The sequence below is a fragment of the Nerophis lumbriciformis genome, linkage group LG04 (genome assembly GCF_033978685.3).
Source record: "Nerophis lumbriciformis linkage group LG04, RoL_Nlum_v2.1, whole genome shotgun sequence".
NCBI lineage: Eukaryota > Metazoa > Chordata > Actinopteri > Syngnathiformes > Syngnathidae > Nerophis > Nerophis lumbriciformis.
The window spans coordinates 40,332,245-40,352,856 of NC_084551.2; the positions used below are offsets into that span (position 1 = coordinate 40,332,245).

Below are 20,612 nucleotides of genomic sequence, written 5' to 3' on the forward strand. Positions count from 1 at the left end.
TTGAACATCAAATATGTTGTCTTTGTAGCATATACAACTGAATATGGGTTGAAAATGATTTGCAAATCATTGTATTCCGTTTATATTTACATCTAACACAATTTCCCAACTCATATGGAAACGGGGTTTGTACATTAAATGATAACGCATTTCCATTTCCTGGTAGAGTTCACTTGGCCAACGTCAATAATGAATCAATTTTAGATCAGCTTGCCTGTCAAACCCACAAAATGCACATGAAATGGATAAGCAGCATGAGTTGTGTTTATAATGAGGGTGTCGTATGTATTCCTTAATACGTATTACTCGGTTGTCATGCGGAACCTTAGTTGGCGTCACCGCTGTTTTAGGTCGGACGAGTCCGACAACGCCCTCTTCCGTTGTTTACAAATAACACTTTTTAAAAATGTACCACACAGTCACTAATGGCTTTTTTCACTACAGCATGTAAAGGTGAAGCTTAACTATTGGGTAGTTAACATATACTTTCTGAGGTAAGTGTGACCTTATGTTCTGTAAGAGTCAGTATTTTAAGTTAGGGAGTGTTTCTGTGTTGGGAGCTCCCTTATCTATTAGAGTAGCTTCGTAAACGTTTATATTTTTAATTAAATATTATTATAAAAAAATATTATAAATATTATTATTAACGAACTATTAAACGTCATTTAGCTTGTCTTCATTTCCAACGGATGTTTATGTCCCTGGTTTGGTAAACAAAATCTTACTATTTAGAATGACAGCACGTGAATTAAAGGTGGTGTCCAGTCCTGCTGTGTACGAATCTACCTATTTAATCTGGTATTTTATGGCTTGAAACGCTCTTTGTAAGAGGGAGTGTTGTTCCTTTGGTTCTAGATAACAATTTGGATGAGGATCAAACGTTCTCATCTTTTAGCTACAGTTTTAGGTTCTTTTATAAGCCTTACTAATGATGACATGATCCGATAAGATTTCACAGAAGCGTCTGAACATGCAAAATGCGATTTTCCATCTGAAATTGAAATTGTTGGCAAATGCGTAATCTGGATTGGATCCGGATTAAATTTGGCTCCACCAATTCAGCTCAGTTCAGTTCAGTTTCAGTTTATTTCGAACATGCATACGATACAATGTAATGCATCACACATTTCCAGTTGTTTCATTACAGCACGTCCGAAAAGGAGTAGGAAAAAGCAGAGTTTATTTAATCCTACCCCTTTTCATTCCATACCAATTGTATCCAATTTCCTTGTTCTCTATAACAAAGCAGTGAACAAATTAATAATATACCATAGTAAGCAAACAAATATTAAATACATAAATAATCTTTGTTTCAATAAAAAAACAAAAGGGTTCAAGATGTTCATCATAATTCTTATTCTGTGTACTTTGTGAACACAGAGACTGCATCAGTCTCTTAAACTGAATCATATTGGTGCTTTGTTTGATTTATTTGGTTAATCCATTCCATAATTTAATTCCACATACTAATATACTAAAGGTTTTAAGTTTTGTACGAGCATGCAAATGTTTTAAATTAGATTTTCCCCTAAGGTTATATTTCTCCTCTTTTGTTGAGAAGAATTGTTGTACATTTTTGGGTAGCAGGTTGTAGTTTGCTTTATACATAATTTTAGCTGTTTGCAAATGCACCAAATCGTTGAATTTCAATAATTGTGATATAATAAATGATCTTGCATGTAAAGAGACAGTTTAATGGGGCAAGGAACCACATTTGGTTACATCAGCCCCTGAATACCCACCTCCGTTAGTACACTGCAATATGTATACTAAGTGTACTTAGTTCTTATGGGCGTGGATTCTATACTGGAAACAACGACTTTTTTCTTCTTCTTCTTCCTCTTCCTCTTCATTTTCTCTTCTTCTTCTTCTTGTAGCCAAAAAGTCGATGATTAACGGTGACCTGCATTTTTTGGAAATGTTTCCTATCACTATCCTTGTCTAAGACAAGCACACTTATGTTTTATTTTTTTTACAAATTCTAACTCGTAAATAAATGCTATTAAAGTAATCTAACAATGGAGCCAATGGGAGTCTCTATTTTCCGCTTATAAAGCGCTCTAAAAATATTTAAAAGCCTTCATCATTGTTTTATATACAGTGGATCCAGAAAGTATTTACAGGGCTTTACTTTTTCCACATTTTGTTATGTTACAGCCTTATTCTAAAGTGGAATAAAGACTGTAGAATAACTAAATGTGGAAAAAGTGAAGCGCTGTGAATTCCTTCCTGGATGCACTGTACATGCTATGAGTATATATGTAATGTAGTTACATTCACATTCATAATAACATGTAATATTTTTGTATTTTGCTCATTTTAAGTATGCAGTGGCGCATTAAATTCACAGATGCATTGCAACGTTTGCTTTTCCCTTCATAATAACATGTAATATTTACGTATTTTGCTCATTGTAAGCATACCGCTGTTGAGTAATTTCACAGGCGCATTACAACGTTCGCTTTTCCCTTTAATAACAACAACTACTAATCGTGACATACTTCATGAGAGCCATCAAAGACTACTTTGGGACAAATGAGGATCCAGAACCTTCAAATTTTGAGCCTGAATATACAGAGGATGAACTACGACTTTTAGAGTCCGCATGTTCAACAGCTATAGTGATACACTAAGCATCATGTAGCACTACTGCTAAGTGCACGATAAAAAATGCAAACTACGAACATGACAAAACAATCACCTACTGTACAATGTCTGCTCTCAATGGGATGTGGACTGATGGGATGTTCATATATTCCCATTTAGATGAAGAATTAATAATAATCCAACCCCAGGTTAAAAAAAAAAGGTGCCGCCAAAGAGCTTTTTTTCGTGTTTTTCTTGCCGGGTCTAAATTGGATGTGAAAGTTGACCAACTTCTCGGTTTATGGCCACAACCTTCTACTATTCAGGTGAGAGGCATGATTTATAATCTAGATTTAGGTTTTGCCAATTTCAAGGCAATGCAGCAGAAGCAGCTCAGTATGTCAATAACTGCATAAAATAGGTAGCGCTCTGTGATCACGGCGCCACTAAAAATTGTTAATCTGCCTTAGCACTTATAATAACAATATCGCTAATACTTGGTTAATATTCAGGTCAAGAGAATGGAGTGTATTTTCTATTTTTTTTTTTTATTTAATTTTTGTCAAAAAAAATACAATCATGTGTGCTTACGGACTGTATCCCTGCAGACTGTATTGATCTATATTGATATATAATGTAGGAACCAGAAATATTAATAACAGAAAGAAACAACCCTTTTGTGTGAATGAGGTTTTTTGGGTTGGTGCACTAATTGTAAGTGTATCTTGTGTTTTTTATGTTGATTTAATAAAAAAAATATATATATATTATTTATTTTATTTTTTAAATTATTTCTTGTGCGTCCCGGTACCAATTGATCCACGGACCGGTACCGGGCCGCGGACCAGTGGTTGGGGACCACTACCCTAAAGTATTTGAAAACAGCAAAAGGGAAATTGTGTAATTTTTTTTGCCAAACATACTCGTGGATGACTTATTCTGACCTCTGCAGAGATCAAGCACGGCTGGTGCGTCACGTTGGCACAGGTTCCAATGGCGGAGGAGATGACAAAACTGACCCTGAGACGCCTGGAGGCCCCCATCCACAAGTTCATTAAAGTGGCTCTACCCACCGACCTGGAGAGGCTGCAGAAACACCACAACAACGTGCTGAAGGTTGGCCTTAATGCCGCATACAATTGCAGTCTCACATCCAAAAAATCTGATCGGTGTCTGAGGATTTTTGCTTAATCTTTGCAGTATCAACATAGCCAGCAATGGGACCGCCTTCATCAAGAGCACATAAACGCCAGCCGAACGGTTCAGGTATATTAAAATGGATTTCAGCCTGTAGGAGTGGAAATTTTAGAATAATGTGCGATACAATATTCCTGGATGTCAACATACCCGGTCGGCCGCTTTTGTCGACATAAAATTTGAGAGACAAAGCTTAATGGCTTTGGAAAATGTGTCAGTTTATGGCAACATACAGTAACTACACACATAGCATTAAAACATGCAAACAGTGACTTCTTATTGAGTGCACAAACAGCCGTTGTTTAAAAAATAATTTTATTATCATTAATTTTTATTATTTGTCTAACCACGGTCACAAAAAAATGTGCAAACAATTGCTATAGTTTTAGTTTTGGATATCGACTACAGCTTAAGTCGACACAAACTGGTTAAATTGCATATTTAAAGGAACATCTGCCTTCATCTTAGCTTTGTGCTAGCACATTATAGTTATAGGTATTAGTGTTAAACGTATTTCAATTCAAAGCGGTTGCCTAGCAACCAAAAGCTACAGAAAGAGTTTGAAGCTGTTTTAAAGTGCTTCTGACGACACAGGGTGATGTAAGTTGACAGGCTGACACCTCAAGTTGACCTCTGAACGGCGCAAGGTACGAAATTGTAGACATAAACAATTTAAAAGTGCCGCAAATTGCTAAAGAAGCAACTGCCGTTAGCGAGCTGATACAAGCTGCTATAGAGACACTGACGTTAGCGAGCTGCTGCGATATCAAAATCTAGAAGAAAAACTCAAATCCCGAAAACTTTGGTGTCATCTGAATCAAATGAGTCTCTGGACACAGGACACAAGGGGAAGCAAGACTTTATGTTGCATATAGGACACGATGGGAAGCAAAATTTGATGCTACAAATAATAGTCAATGACATAAAAATGCAAGATTAGATCACATAGCAGACATGGAAAGAGTAATAAGAGAACTTAAAGAAGATCACGAAGCAGACCTTGAAAGAGTAATAAGAGAATTTTAAAAAGATCACCAAGCAGACCTGGAAAGAGAAACAACAAAACTTAAAGAAGATCTGAAAACAGATCAGAAAACAAAGAAGATCTTAGAAGTCTGCAGGAAATTATAGAAAGTCTGCAAATTCAGAATAATAACATGAGAAGGGATTTTCAGGAAATGCGTCAAAAAGTGAAGATTATCCAAGAAGAAATGAGTGCAGTGAAACAGGACAACAACATGCTGAGGAATTTCATAGATGAAATGGATCAGGATAAACGAATGAATGATTTCATTGTGACAGAGCACCAAATTAAACCAACATCCTACGCGAAAGCTGTGAATAATGGAGGAGAACCGGATGAAATGGATGTTGCCTCAGCAGAACAGCAAGTGGTCAACTTTCTGCAATTAAAGGAAATTGAAATCTACATTAATACCATCGGAACATGCATCCAACTGAATTGAAGAAACAACAACACCACCACTTCGGTCATCCTCGTCAAACTAGTTAACAGAAAATCTACAATAGCAATGCTAAAACAGGAGAAGAAGCTGAAGGGTACAAATGTTTACATGAATGACCACCTCACAAAACGTAATGCTGAAATCGTCAAGAAAGCTCGTGACTTGAAAAAGCAGGAAACAATTCAGGGAACTTAGAGCACCAACTGTAAAACCTACATCAAGCTGAATGGATGTCCAGAAGCAAGAGTACTTGCTGTCTATGACATCAAGGATCTGGACAAATATTAAGGTTGACACTGCTTCCTCGACGATGATGATAATCGAGTCTGACAGAAAACAAGCACCTAAATTCAAAATCAACACTACTATGTTCCAAAGGACCACTAAACAAGAAGACCTGGATTCAGTAGCACATCCACCTACACTTCTAGAGATTATTGAAAGACAATCAAAGATTGTTGAACAAGAAAATATGGAACTGAAAAACCTCCGCTCCAAAGACCATAAAAACCAGGATTTGGAGAATGATATAAATCCAGATAAAATTTTCTTCTCCCACATCAGTAATAATTGTTTTTATTATACAGATGAACAATATAATAGCAAAACATCAAATGTGATAAATTGTGAATTATTCATTTTAACAGCAGAAGCTTTTATGCAAATTACAACAACATGAAGCACTTTTTAGAACAATTCAATGAACCCTTCAAAGTGATCGCTGTCAGAGAAACATGGATTGATGATACAAATGGAATGGATTTTGATCTGGAAGGATATGAACTAAATTACATCAACATAACCAACAAAAAAACAAAAGGAGAAGTAGCTGTGTACGTGATGAAGAACCCTATATATATACCCTATATATATATATATATATATATATATGAGTAAATGAAATACCATTTTTGTGTGCAATAATTGATGTTAAAATGAACTGGAAGTCTCATATAAAAAATATACAACATAAGGTGGCAAGAAATACATCCATCCATTTCCTACCGCTTATTCCCTTTGGGGTCACGGGGGGCACTGGAGCCTATCTCAGCTACAATCGGGCGGAAGGCGGGGTACACCCTGGACAAGTCGCCACCTCATCGCAGGGCCAACACAGATAGACAGACAACATTCACACTCACATCAACACACTAGGGCCAATTTAGTGTTGCCAATCAACTTATCCCCAGGTGCAAATACATCAATAATAGATAAAGCTAAATATGTATTGGACAAAAATCACTTCATATTCTTTACTGCTCGCTAGTGTTACCATATCTGAGTTACTGTATATTGGGAAATAACTACAAGAGTAAGCTTCAGCCACTAACCTTGTTACAAAAAAGATCAGTTAGAATAATACATAATGTTGGATGTAGAGAACATTCAAACCCTTTATTTATTGAATTAAACATATTGAAATTCCACGACATAGTGAACTTGCAAACAGCTGAAATTATGCACAAAGCAAACTATCTCCTGCTACCCAAGAATGTACAACAATTCCTAACAAAAAAGGAGAAATACTACATCAGAAAAATGTAACTTAAAACATTTGTATGCACGTACATCACCTTTAGTATATTCCATATCTATCCATTCATCCATTTTCTACCGCTTGTCCCTTTTGGGGTTGCGGGGGGTGCTGGAGCCTATCTCAGCTGCACATGGGCGGAAGGCGGGGTGCACCCTGGACAAGTCGCCACCTCATCGCAGGGCCAACACAGACAGACAGACAACATTCACACTCACATTCACACACTAGGGCCAATTTAGTGATGCCAATCAACCTATCCCCAGGTGCATGTCTTTGGAGGTGGGAGGAAGCCGGAGTACCCGGAGGGAACCCACGCAGTCACGGGGAGAACATGCAAACTCCACACAGAAAGATCCCGAGCCCGGGATTGAACTCAGTATCCATCCATCCATCCATTTTCTACCGCTTATTCAGTATGTGGAATTAAATTATGGTTTGGATTAAGTAAAGACATCAAACTGTGTACTAATATGATTCAATTTAAGAAACTATTTTTAAACTCAAAGTGTTAACAAAGTACAAAGAAGAAAACCATGATAAACATTCTGAACTTATTGATAATATTATTAATTTTACCATATGAAATACAACTTATTTCAATATTTATTTATTTATTTTTAATGTTATTATTTATAGAGTGTATAGTGAATAAATTGAGAACAGTTAGTGAACAAAAGTGTTAGGAATTGCTATGTAATAGAAAAAGGGTAGGATTAAATAAGCTTTGCTTCTTCGTACACCTTGAGAAACTGGAAATTGTGATGTATCATGTTGTAATTGTATGCATGTTTGAAATAAACTCAAACCATCACCATAACCATGTAACTATTATGCTAGATAATGTTCTTCATCTCTTTGTGTGTGTGTGTGTGTGTGTGTGTGTGTGTGTGTGTGTGTGTGTGTGTGTGTGTGTGTGCGTGCGTGCGTGCGTGCGTGCGTGCGTGCGTGCGTGCGTGCGTGCGTGCGTGCGTGCGTGCGTGCGTGCGTGCCACACCTAATTTTGTAAGCCATGTGATGTAAAAGTTGACGTTAGCTGGCTGTATAGTAAATTCTTCATAGCACTCAACTTATTTATTTACTTACTTATTGATAAGATTGATTGAATCTTTCAAGTTTGCGTCCAGGTGATATCTAAACATGCTTTCTAAACGTGCTTATTTGTTTTTAAGAATGTCATTTCTCACGTTGTAGAAATTTCTGACAAAGTATGACTGCAGATGTGTAACATTAATTTTATCCATGAAATGAGACCCATATTGCTGTTTCATTCAAGCAGGAAGTTAACTCAGTTTAAAGTCTCAAAGCATCAATACAGTGTCCTCCATTGTGTGAGTGACGTTAACTCTGCCAAGGAAAATTTGATTTTTATGCCTCAAAATTTACATCAGGGCCAAACTTTTGTCATTATATTCCCTTTATTAAATGTACAGGCAATTTTGTACATGTCATACAAGTGTAAAAAGACCTTAACCACTGCCAAATTAACACATATAATATATAATGTTGTTAAATCCATCTAAACACTGTATAAGAAGTGTTCACTAAACCCACATATATTTTATAACAAGTGAAGACGTATCGGCTGCAATGTTCCCTCTAAATTTGGGTGTGTTTGAGCAAATGCAAGAATTCCCTGAACGTTCAGTGGAGCACATGTGAGCAACATCAGACGTGAACACTGTGGCCATACCAGCAGCACACCAGTCCCAAACCTGACATCAGTTAGTCTTATTATTATGATCAAATAACAGCAGTCATTTCCATGAGATTATTTTGTAATTTAGGGGATTTGGCCCATTTACAATGGCAATAACAAAAAAAAATGTGTTTTTCATGTGCTGTGTACTAGTGTTATATGTCTGGGTGGGGGTCCTGTTTTGAAAAAAATGTATACCCCTTTCAGAGATTACATTTAGTTCCCCTTAAAACATTCACATGTTGCACAATGAGATGTAAGCATGGGATAAAGACTACGTTCGTGTAACTTTCTATCTGTAAATTATTTTTTTTTAAATCAGCATTTCTGTAATTAATATACATAAATTGAAATTTTTAATAAATGGCATTAGAATTAGCACACATCTGATTGGGGAGTTATAGTCTAAGGACCTGGGATTTACATTTCATGTGTGGTGTTGGAGTTGTCCAACTTTTTGTGTGGCCATAAACGCATTAGTGGCTAAGTGCCATGAGTGTGTCTGTTGGTGCAAGTGAGAGAGAGCGAGTGGCTACTGTTGATATGACACCTGTGAAGTGAAAACCATTTCAGGTGACTACGTCTTGAAGCACATCGAGAGAATGCCAAGAGTGTGCAAATGGCTATTTTGAAGAAACTAGAATATAAAACATGTTTACAGTTATTTCACCTTTTTTTGTTAAGTACATAACGCCACATGCGTTCATTCATAGTTTTGATGCCTTCAGTGACAATCTACAATGTAAATAGTCATGAAAATAAAGAACATGCAACACATTGAATGAGAAGGTGTGTCCAAACTTTTGGCCTGTACTGTATGTATTAGACCTGCATGATTTAGAGAAAAAACATAATTGCGATTTTTTTTTTTTATTCCAAATTTGCAATTGCGATTCAATTTACGATTTTATTAAAAAAAATGCACAAAACTGCAAACATAATGAGTGAAGGAATACATGTTACAACACCAGAGGAACACCTTTTGCTACACACAAGCAGCACTCTATGCATTTTGCTTTACGATGAATACAATAGCAGGTACCAGTAGGTAGAAAAAGTTATTTTTGCATAATAAGGCCCCTTTTAAAGGGGACCTATGCTCATTTTAATCTACATCTACAGCACTTCCTTGTGGTCTAGTCAATATGTATTGGATATGCTTTGGTGTATGTTTTGCTCCACTGTTACTTTTATAACCTGTTTTTTGATATTTATCTTCCCAGATTGCAAATGAAACCGCGCCCAACCTTTTCCAAAAGTATCAGTATTTATCTTTTGAAAATGTCCACTATTTAAATAATAATAATAATATATTTAATTTATAAACACCTTTTAATAAATCCAAGGACACTTTACAATGCAAAATACAGATAAAAAAATAAAAAAATCAATGATAAAACAATAACGGATAAAATCAACACATAACAAACAAATAAAAGAGAGTGTAGAGGCAGTTACTTTGAGTCTGGATTTGAACATATGAAGGAAGTCAATATTGCAGATGGTAGAGCAGTCCAGAGTTTGGAGATAGAGGGGTTGATGACACAGCAAGGTGGATGGAAGAGGAGGAGGATCTGGTGCAATGTTGAGGTCAGAAAAATAAGTAGGGATGAAGTCGTAGATGGCTTTGAAGGTATAGAGAAGGATTTTGTAGTCAATTCTTTGCCTGATTTGAAGGATGGGCTTGATGTGATGAAATTAGTTTTGGTTACTATCCGGGCAGCAGAGTTATTGGACCAGTTGGAGGGGATTTCTGGGGGAGGCCAAAGAGAAGGGAGTTGCAATAATCGATGAAGGAGGTGATCAGACTGTGAACAAGGATGGAGGCAGCATGAACAGTAAGAGAGGGGTGGTTATTATTACGGAGATGGACATAAACAGAGCGCTTGATGTTATTGATGTGAGATTGGAATGACAGTGTGTTATACAAGATAACATCCTGACTCTTAAACCTAAGGTGAGGGGCACACTGGGGAGTTGTCAAAAGTTATGATAGCAATAGTTTGTATCAATAAAAATAATTTCGGTTTTATCACTGTTTAATTTGAGGAAGTTTGAGGTGAACCAGGATTTTATTTCAAATAAGCAGGAGGTGAAGAGTGAGGGCGGAAGTGTTACATTAGGCCTGGTAGAGAGGTACAGCTGGGTGTCATAAACGTGGCAGTGGAAGTGAATGTTAAGTTACAGAATATATGACCAAGACAGATCTCTACGTGACACCTGTTATGTCTGCAGAATGATCAGATTTAAATAATTTAAGCTGTATGAACTGAGTGTGGCTTGTGGGGTAACAGTGAAACAAGTCCAGGGGGTGTTGATGATGCCAAAGGATGAGAGTCTATTAAGCAGGATTGGATGAGAGATGGTGTTGAAGGCTGCACTCGAGTCCAGGAGGAGGATAGAGAGACGTACAGAGTCAGCTGCCGTGAGGAGGTGGTTGGTTAATAGGGCAGTTTCTGTACTGTGACGAGGGCGAAAACCAGGCTGGAAAGGTTCATAGAGGAAGTTCCGTGTTATGTAGAGGTGCAATTGGGATTTGACTGTTTTTTGGAGAATTTTTTAGATGAAAGGTCAATTGAAAATAGCACGGAGGTTAGTCTAATTTTTGGGATTCAAACCACATTTTTTCAAATTTGTATAAACAGAAATATATTTTTGAAGTAGTCATTGATATTTTTTCCCAGACATGGTTGAAAGTAAACTTAAGATATCCACCCGGTTACAACAATAGACACATCTGCACACTCTCCGATCAATTCAAAGAGTGCATAAAAACAGCGTTTTTATGCACATACCAAGATTATATAAAAATAACAGCTTGACCGAATGTCCAAATAAGTACATCCACATTGCTGTGACATTACAACATAGCCAGACTGCAAAACCCTGCGAACAGACGCATCACTGTGTGCAAACTCACACAATCAAATGCATGAACCTTATAAGTTGAAGCTCTGGCAAACCGAATATTCAACATTGTAACAACATTTATAAGTCAGAAAAGACTAAATTCATGATAGGACCCCTTAAAAGGTGTTTGAATTTGCAGGTACAGCTGTTCCCTGCATCAAAATTCACCTTATAACAGAAAAAAAATTACCAGATTTGGTACCCATGGATGAACTTGTGCGCACGCGCGTGCGTGTGCTTGTGTGTGTGTGTGTGTGTGTGTTTGTACTTGTTAACGTGATGGGTGTAAAATTCCCGGAGGGTTGCTGTTGACTGGAAGCCAATAGGCACCCACCAATCCTCTGACCCTGACCCTTAAAGCCCTTGGGGATGTACAGAGAGTGCTTTCCCATGTTTTCACGGTGTTAATCTAGACTTGGGTTAGTGCACTCTGCTTTAAGTGTGGTAGACAGATGACAGACATACAACTGACGGACAAACATATAGAATAGATAGACAGACAGACGAATAGATGCGTTCCTCAGCAGACTTGACAGGTGCCTGACCCGACCAGACTTGACAGGTGCCTGACCCGACTTCCTCCTTGTTAATCGCTCTGTTTTTCAGTTTAATGCACGTGAGCGCACATTACTGCACGCATGTTTATTCATGCTGCGTAATTAGCAAAACATGTTATCTGCAGCACGGTGACCCCCTTCGGTCCAGGTCGAGCATCGGCCTGGAGGGTGGATGGCTAAGGTGTAATCCTCTTGTCACCCTCAGGGCATGGCGGGATGAAGGGGCTCCTGTTTTTCCTGCTTCACGTCTCTCAGGCTTATTAAGCAACCCCCAACCTTGTCTTTCCCTTTTCAACATTTACATCACCGGAGAAGATCATTTGGAAGGCAGTTGTCAGATGGAGGGCAACTTTAGCACTGATGCAACAGAGGAATTAAGAAAAAGATTTTCATTTTGACAGAGGTGTGGCGTTCTTTTGACTTCAAGCGAAAAGCGGGGAAGACCTTGAAATAACCACCTGTCAATCACTTGGCTGACAGACAGATTAACACCAATACAAACTCACAGTACCTTAGAAAACTGAGTACACTCCTCACATTTCTGCAAATACAGTTTAACCTACATTTTCCTTAGTAATCCCTTCCAAAAGTGCAGACGAAGACAACATTTTGAAGCAATTTTTCGAAAAGGAAATATTGTAAATTAATTAATCTGTTGCAGACACTCGAAACGACTAACACCATCCATCCATCCATCCATCTTCTTCCGCTTATCCGAGGTCGGGTCGCGGGGGCAGCCGCCTAAGCAGGGAAGCCCAGACTTCCCTCCCCCCAGCCACTTCGTCCAGCTCTTCCTGTGGGATCCCGAGGCGTTCCCAGGCCAGCCGGGAGACATAGTCTTCCCAACGTGTCCTAGGTCTTCCCCGCGGCCTCCTACTGGTCGGACGTGCCCTAAACACCTCCCTAGGGAGGCGTTCGGGTGGCATCCTGACCAGATGCCCGAACCACCTCATCTGGCTCCTCTCGATGTGGAGGAGCAGCGGCTGTACTTTGAGCTCACCCCGGATGGCAGAGCTTTTCACCCTATCTCTAAGGGAGAGCCCCGCCACCCGGCGGAGGAAACTCATTTCGGCCGCTTGTACCCGTGATCTTGTCCTTTCGGTCATAACCCAAAGCTCATGACCATAAGTGAGGATGGGAACGTAGATCGACCGGTAAATTGAGAGCTTTGCCTTCCGGCTCAGCTCCTTCTTCACCACAACGGATCGATACAGCGTCCGCATTACTGAAGACGCCGCACCGATCCGCCTGTCGATATCACGATCCACTTTTCCCTCACTCGTGAACAAGACTCCGAGGTACTTGAACTCCTCCACTTGGGGCAGGATCTCCTTCCCAAACCGGAGATGGCACTCCACCCTTTTCCAGGCGAGAACCATGGACTCTGACTTGGAGGTGCTGATTCTCATCCCAGTCGCTTCACACTCAGCTGCGGACCGATCCAGTGAGAGCTGAAGATCCTGGCCAGATGAAGCCACCAGGACCACATCATCTGCCAAAAGCAGAGACCTAATCCTGCAGCCACCAAACCAGATCCCCTCAACGCCTTGACTGCACCTAGAAATTCTGTCCATAAAAGTTATGAACAGAATCGGTGACAAAGGGCAGCCTTGACGGAGTCCAACCCTCACTGGAAACGTGTCCGACTTACTGCCGGCAATGCGGACCAAGCTCTGGCACTGATCATACAGGGAGCGGACTGCCACAATCAGACAGTCCGATACCCCATACTCTCTGAGCACTCCCCACAGGACTTCCCGAGGGACACGGTCGAATGCCTTCTCCAAGTCCACAAAACACATGTAGACTGGTTGGGCAAACTCCCATGCACCCTCAAGGACCCTGCCGAGAGTATAGAGGTGGTCCACAGTTCCACGACCAGGACGAAAACTACACTGTTCCTCCTGAATCCGAGGTTCGACTATCCGGCGTAGCCTCCTCTCCAGTACACCTGAATAGACCTTACCGGGAAGGCTGAGGAGTGTGATCCCACGATAAGATCCCTTCTTAAAAAACAACTAACACAAATCACATATTTGAAAAGAATAATTATAGTTTTTTTTTAACGCAGAAAACAATTTGAAATACAGTGGTTCTTCAACAGGGTTCGTAAATTGAAAATGTTCTATAGTGAAGCAAATTTTTCCATAAGAAACAATGTAAATAATGGGTTCCAGACTCAACAAAAGTCCATATTTTAGTGAAGGTTGGTACACTTTGAACACAATGTAAAGTGCTATACTGCAGGGTTTAACCTAGATTGCCAACATACCTGTGGCACTGGGGGCATGGTTAGGGGCGTGGTCACCATGACAGCATCGCATAATTTGCTATGATGATATGATTTTCTTTAAAAATGCTCAAAAAATGTATACTATACATACATTTAAAACAAATATGTGTTATTAATTAGTATTAACATACATTGTTTACTTTAATTTATTCAATTTTAAATTTTTTGTTTTTGTTTTGTATGACTGGGTTGAGTGGCTGCACGGTAGGCTTACTTGGCGTCATCAAGTGTTGTTCTGGCTTAATAGGGCCATGGCGTTTTTATTTGTGTGTTTGTACATTTGTGTCATCTTTTTGACGTTTTGGGGTGTTTTTTTATGGCTGTGGTTTGGGTGGTCAGCTGTTTCGCTTCCTGGTTTATTTGGCGTCTATGTCCGCCTGTTCCGACTTGCGCTTTGGGGTTTGTGTTGGTGGCTTGGTGCCAGGGTAGCGCAGCCGTCTTGTTTGCTGTGGGTGCTGTGGCTCGGTTGTTTGGGTAGTAGTGCAAAAAGGGACAAGCAGTAGAAAATGGATGGATGAATCGGGGAGTGGAGTTTCTTGGTGGTGGGTGGTGTCTCTTGTTTGCGTGTTATCGTTTGGGCTGACTTGTGGTCTGGTGCTGGCTGGTCTCCATGGTCTCGTCAGCGTTGCGTTTTTTTGGTCAACTTGGTTTGATCGGGTCGTGCTGGTTGTCGGGGTTTTGCAGCTGTTTTTTTTGCTGCAGTTTGTTTGTGAAACAAACGCCCGTAAGTCCAGTGCGAGGGGGTAGCCGCTGTTGTGGTTTGTAGCGGTGAGTGCGCGAGGTGGTTGTAGGGGCTGGCGAACTTGCCGGCTTTGTTTTCGTTTGTTGTCGTGTTGGTTGGCTTGTCGGTACTTAGTGCCTGATATTGTGCAGTCTTCTGGGTGTGGGCTTGTCCGTGGGGGGAGGCGTGCGGCTCGACCTGTGGGACGGGGGAAATTAATCGGCTGGTTCTCAGTGGGCGATGGGTTCCGGGACTGGATCGGTGCTCCGCCGGCTTATGTATGGATTTGTTTGTTTAAATATATGTGTGTGTATTGTTGCGCGCGACCAGTCTTCCTCTGAGGGAATAAAACATACTGGTCGATTCCAAGTTCTTTTGGATGACATTTATGTTGAGTAAAGAGGACCACTGAGACAGAATAGTACTTGGCCAAGTTTTACTAAAGCTTTAGGAAACCAGCCCTTACAACGCAACAATAGCATCACCAAGAGAGGTCTAAAAGTAAGACAAAAGGAATTAACTCTTATAGTGAGAAGGCATTCTCCACAGTATGGTTGTAAATATTTTTGTTGTATATATGTGTATAGTAGATGTATGTATGTATGTATGCATATGAGTGTGTGTATATGTATGTATGAATGTACGTATGTGTGTGTATTAATGTGTAAATAAATGTATATATGTGTATATGTACATATACTGTATGTATGTATGTATGCAGGGGCGCCGAAAAGGGGGGGTAAAGGAGACAGATTCTAGGAGCCCATGATGGAGGGGGGCCCAGAGAGGCCCCTAATGATGATGAAATTATAATACAGAAAAAATAATGACACTGTGTTGGGGGCCCTGTAAAGATTATTTTCATGGGGCCCAAAATCCCTAGCGGCGCCCCTGTATGTATGTATGAATATATGTATGTGTGTAAGTGAGTATGTATGTGTATACTGTATATGTGTATGTATGTGTGTGTGTGTATATATACTGTATATGCCTCCAAACATATTGCTGGGTATTGTGGCAAAATTTTTGTTTCATCTGACCACAGAACTTTCCTCCAGAAGGTCTTTTCTTTGTCCATGTGATGTCAGATGAAACAAAAATTTAGCTGTTTGGCCACAATACCCAGCAATATTTTGGGAAAAGAAAAGGTGAGGCCTTTAATCCCAGGAACACCATCCTCCCGTCAAGCATGATGGTGGTAGTATTATGCTCTGGGCCTGTTTTGCTGCCAATGGAACTGGTGCTTTACAGACAGTAAATGGGACAATGAAAAAGGAGGATTACCTCCAAATTCTTCAGGACAACCTAAAATCATCAGCCCGGAGGTTGGTTCTTGGGCTCTTTCTCAACCAGCTATTGCAAGGAATTTAGGGATTTCACCATCTACAGTCTGTAATATCATCAAAGGGTTCAGAGAATCTGGAGAAATCACTGCACGTAAGCAGCTAAGCCCGTGACCTTCGATCCCTCAGGCTGTACTGCATCAACAAGCGACATCAGTGTGTAAAGGATATCACCACATGGACTCAGGAGCACTTCAGAAACTCAATGTCAGTAACTACAGTTGGTCACTACATCTGTAAGTGCAAGTTAAAACTCTCCTATGCAAGGCGAAAACCGTTTATCAACAACACCCAGAAACGCCGTCGGCTTCGCTGGGCCTGAGCTCATCTAAGATGGGCTGATACAAAGTGGAAAAGTGTTCTGTGGTCTGACAAGTCCACATTTCAAATTGTTTTTGGAAACTGTGGACGTCGTGTCCTCCGGACCAAAGAGGAAAAGAACCATCCGGATTGTTATAGGCGCAAAGTTGAAAAGCTAGCATCTGTGATGGTATGGGGGTGTATTAGTGCCCAAGACATGGGTAACTTACACATCTGTGAAGGCGCCATTAATGCTGAAAGGTACATACAGGTTTTGGAGCAACATATGTTGCCATCCAAGCAACGTTACCATGGACGCCCCTGCTTCTTTCAGCAAGACAATGCCAAGCCACGTGTTACATCAACGTGGCTTCATAGTAAAAGAGAGTGGGTACTAGACTGGCCTGCCTGTAGTCCAGTCGTGTCTCCCATTGAAAATGTGTGGCGCATTATGAAGCCTAAAATACCACAACGGAGACCCCCGGACTGTTGAACAACTTAAGCTGTACATCAAGCAAGAATGGGAAAGAATTCCACCTGAGAAGCTTAAAAAATGTGTCTCCTCAGTTCCCAAACGTTTACTGAGTGTTGTTAAAAGGAAAGGCCATGTAACACAGTGGTGAACATGCCCTTTCACAACTACTTTGGCACATGTTGCAGCCATGAAATTCTAAGTTAATTATTATTTGCAAAAAAAAAATAAAGTTTATGAGTATGAACATCAAATATCTTGTCTTTGTAGTGCATTCAATTGAATATGGGTTGAAAAGGATTTGCAAATCATTGTATTCCGTTTCTATTTACATCTAACACAATTTCCCAACTCATATGGAAACGGAGTTTGTACATGAAAACACTTGATACGAATGAAGCACACTCCACCAATTTTGCAAGAAAACAGTTCTATGGCAAATGTGATAAATGGCTGTTATATTTGTTAATTTTTTTTCATGTAGTTTACAATAGAGAAGCTTCTGGTGTATTTAGTAAATTCAACCATTTTGTTTCAATGTGAAAGAGCAGTGAATTAATTCATATAGGTACAATTCATTCTGGCGCTCTGATTTTCCTTTATGTCTTTGTACATGTGAAATGGTCTTAAATTATTTTCAATTTGGTCTTGAAAAAGTCTTAAATGTGATCTGAAAATAAAAAGCTAAACTTTGCAAAAGCTCCTCCCTGTTGCAAAATACCCCAACTCGACGCTGCTCGCAGTGTTCAATCATTCTGCCAATTCTATGAACAAACATACCACACACATATTTATTTATTTTTTTAAGTAATTCCGAGGAATGATACGCAAGCAAGTGACTAGTTTGGCTGTACGATAACCGAGACGTTTGATAAAGTTGAAAATGTCTCATGAAAAGATGTAATAATATACAGTATTTGCAGAAATGGACCATAAAAAATAATGTGTGTACAATTTAGTTGTTTTTTTAGTTAGTCCTCTGATTGACTGATTGAATCCTCTTTGCAAACATAAGCTTGGATGTTTCCATCATACATCAAATTGATCCACTTTGTGTGATGATCTGCGCGTCCAACAAAACTGCAGCTAAACTTAGCATTCCTCGTGTGTCTGTGCTGCCACCATGAATCCAACGTTCACACTCCCTTTGTCTTGTCATGTGACCCTGTGCAGCAGCTGCGAGCAAACATTCGAGAAATGGAGAAGCTGTGCAGCCGCGTGCGCGCTGAAGACGCCGCGGCTCTGGAGAGGCTCGTCAGGCCGGTCAAGGACAGAGCGTCGTCCGCTACACGAGACTTCCTGCTGTTGCACTCCAACCCTGCACCTCATCCTACGCTGTCTTTGCCGTCGCCTGATGTTCAGCCATCATCCGGCAGTTTATGTGCTGATGTAGAGGCAGAGGAGTCGGTTTGTGGATGGCATGTTCAGTCTCAACTACCAGAGATCCCTGCGCAAGAGAATGCTGCTGAGTCCTGGGACAACCTGGAAGAGGTACTTACTTACACTACGGCCCTAAAGTCCTCCTGTGTCAAGGCACATATTTCCTAAGTTTGTAAACAATAACAAAAACAAAAGATTTTCAGATAGTAAAAAATATTGTTCTAACCACATTAATAATGGCCATATACTGATACTATACTTAGTATTGTTACTGTTGATATTTGTATCGATCAGTAGTGATGTGTGGATCGATACTGAAATATCAACACAGCCGATACCAAATTTGTACGTTCTAGTATCGATTCTCAATTCAAAATATCAGCACTTTAGATTTTCAAAGGAGCTCTCAGTGAAAGTGAAACAGGCCATCCTGAGGATGAAAAAAATAAAAAATCCATCAGAGATACCAAACATGTTAGGAGTGGACAAATCAACAGTTTAGTACCTTCTGAGAAAAAGAGTGCACTGGTGAGCTTGGGAACTCAAAAGACCTGAATGTCCACGGAAGACAACTGTGGTGGATCATAGCAGAATCCTTTCCACGGTGAAGAAAAACCCTTCACAACATCCACTCAAGTGAAGAACACTCTTTAGGAAGGAGGTGTATCGTTTTTTCAGATCTGTGCTGAGTTCCTTTGACTTTCCCATTGTCACGTTTGTAACCGAGTGTAATGACTGCATCACCTGAGCCCTATTTAAATGGGCTCAAAGAAGTCAACAGGTGTCGTCAATCATAATCACTCACATGAACCTGCTCAGTGGCCATGTGGTTAGAGAGTGTCTGCCCTGAGATCAGTAGGTCATGAGTTCAAACCCCTGCCCAGTCATACCAAAGACTATAAAAATTAGACCCATTACCTCCCTGCTTGCCACTCAGCATCAATGGTTGGAATTGGGGGTTAAATCACCAAAATTATTCCTGAGCGTGGCCACCGCTGCTGCTCACTGCTCCCCTCACCTCCCAGGGGGTGGAACAAGGGGATGGGTCAAATGCAGAGGTTAATTTCACCACACCTAGTGTGTGTGTGACTATCAGTGGTACTTTAATTTTTAAATAAAGTTAAGAGGCCATGCCATGACCAACATTGATAATGTATGTTGCTGTATGTATTCTTTTGACCCAGCAGATTTGGTCACATATTCAGTAGTAGACCCATAATAAATTCATAAAAGAACCAAACTTCATGAATGTTTTTTGTGAACAAGTATGTGCTCCAATCACTCTATCACAAAAAATTAAGAGTTGTAGAAATTACTGGAAACTCAAGACAGCCATGACATTATGTCCTTCACAAGTGTATGTAAACATTTGACCACGACTGTATATGTGTATGTATGTATATGTATATATGTGTGTATGTATGTATGTATGTATATATGTTCTCCATGGGTCGCCACCTTGTCGTGGTGGAGAGCCTTGTGTGTTCCAATGAACCTAAGAGCGATGCCGTCGGGAGCCTCGGCTCCTGGTAGGTTCAACCATGGCGGTAAGGTCGAGGGGGAGGTTCCAGACGAAGAGCGATCCAAAAACCTCAATGGCGGAACTGGCGGAGGATGACGCGTCGCCCCCGGCAGTAAAGGCGGATGAAGGTTAAGGGTGCCTCACTGCCTACTGGGTGCACCGTGTGTGTTTGGCTACGGGAGTAAACCCCTAACGACAAATCTGTTGTGAAGACCCGCATCAGGCAGCCATCAACAAACCGGTGTGCTGGCAGTCTTCTGCAACTCCTTCCTGCAGAAGGTCGTCATGAGCTCTTCATGCCACTGGAAGACGTAGGGGGGAGCCAAGGTAGTGAGGGTAGTGACTGCGCACCACTTCCTTCACTCTAATCTACTCCTTGCGCAGGCCTGCTCCAAACACGCCCACCCCATCCCCTCCCCTCCAAGTCCTGCGGCGATGGAGAAGGGTGGCAGAAACAGGTCAGGATGTGACTGGGAGTATCTAGCCCAACTCTGCACGCAGGCGGCGTGGGATAGACGGTCGCTGAGGTACGGGACGGAACAGCGTGTCTCTTCGGCAGCTCCCCACGTGACTGAGCAGCCCCACCCTGCTCACCCTGAGATGGGAAAGGCCTAGAAAATGTGGCCTAAAAA

General features: G+C 40.6%; 1 protein-coding gene across 1 annotated transcript in view; it reads left to right on the plus strand.

The window, feature by feature from the left end:
* The first annotated feature begins 343 nt into the window (after window positions 1–343).
* The window catches only part of stx17 (syntaxin 17), a 37,904-nt gene continuing 17,635 nt past the window's right edge, over window positions 344–20,612 (plus strand). The window contains exons 1-4 of the mRNA XM_061954939.1: window positions 344–494; window positions 3,539–3,702; window positions 3,787–3,852; window positions 18,252–18,569. Coding sequence (XP_061810923.1) covers window positions 3,580–3,702; window positions 3,787–3,852; window positions 18,252–18,569 — 507 coding nt within the window. The 5' untranslated portion in view covers window positions 344–494; window positions 3,539–3,579. The remainder of the gene's footprint in view (window positions 495–3,538; window positions 3,703–3,786; window positions 3,853–18,251; window positions 18,570–20,612) is intronic.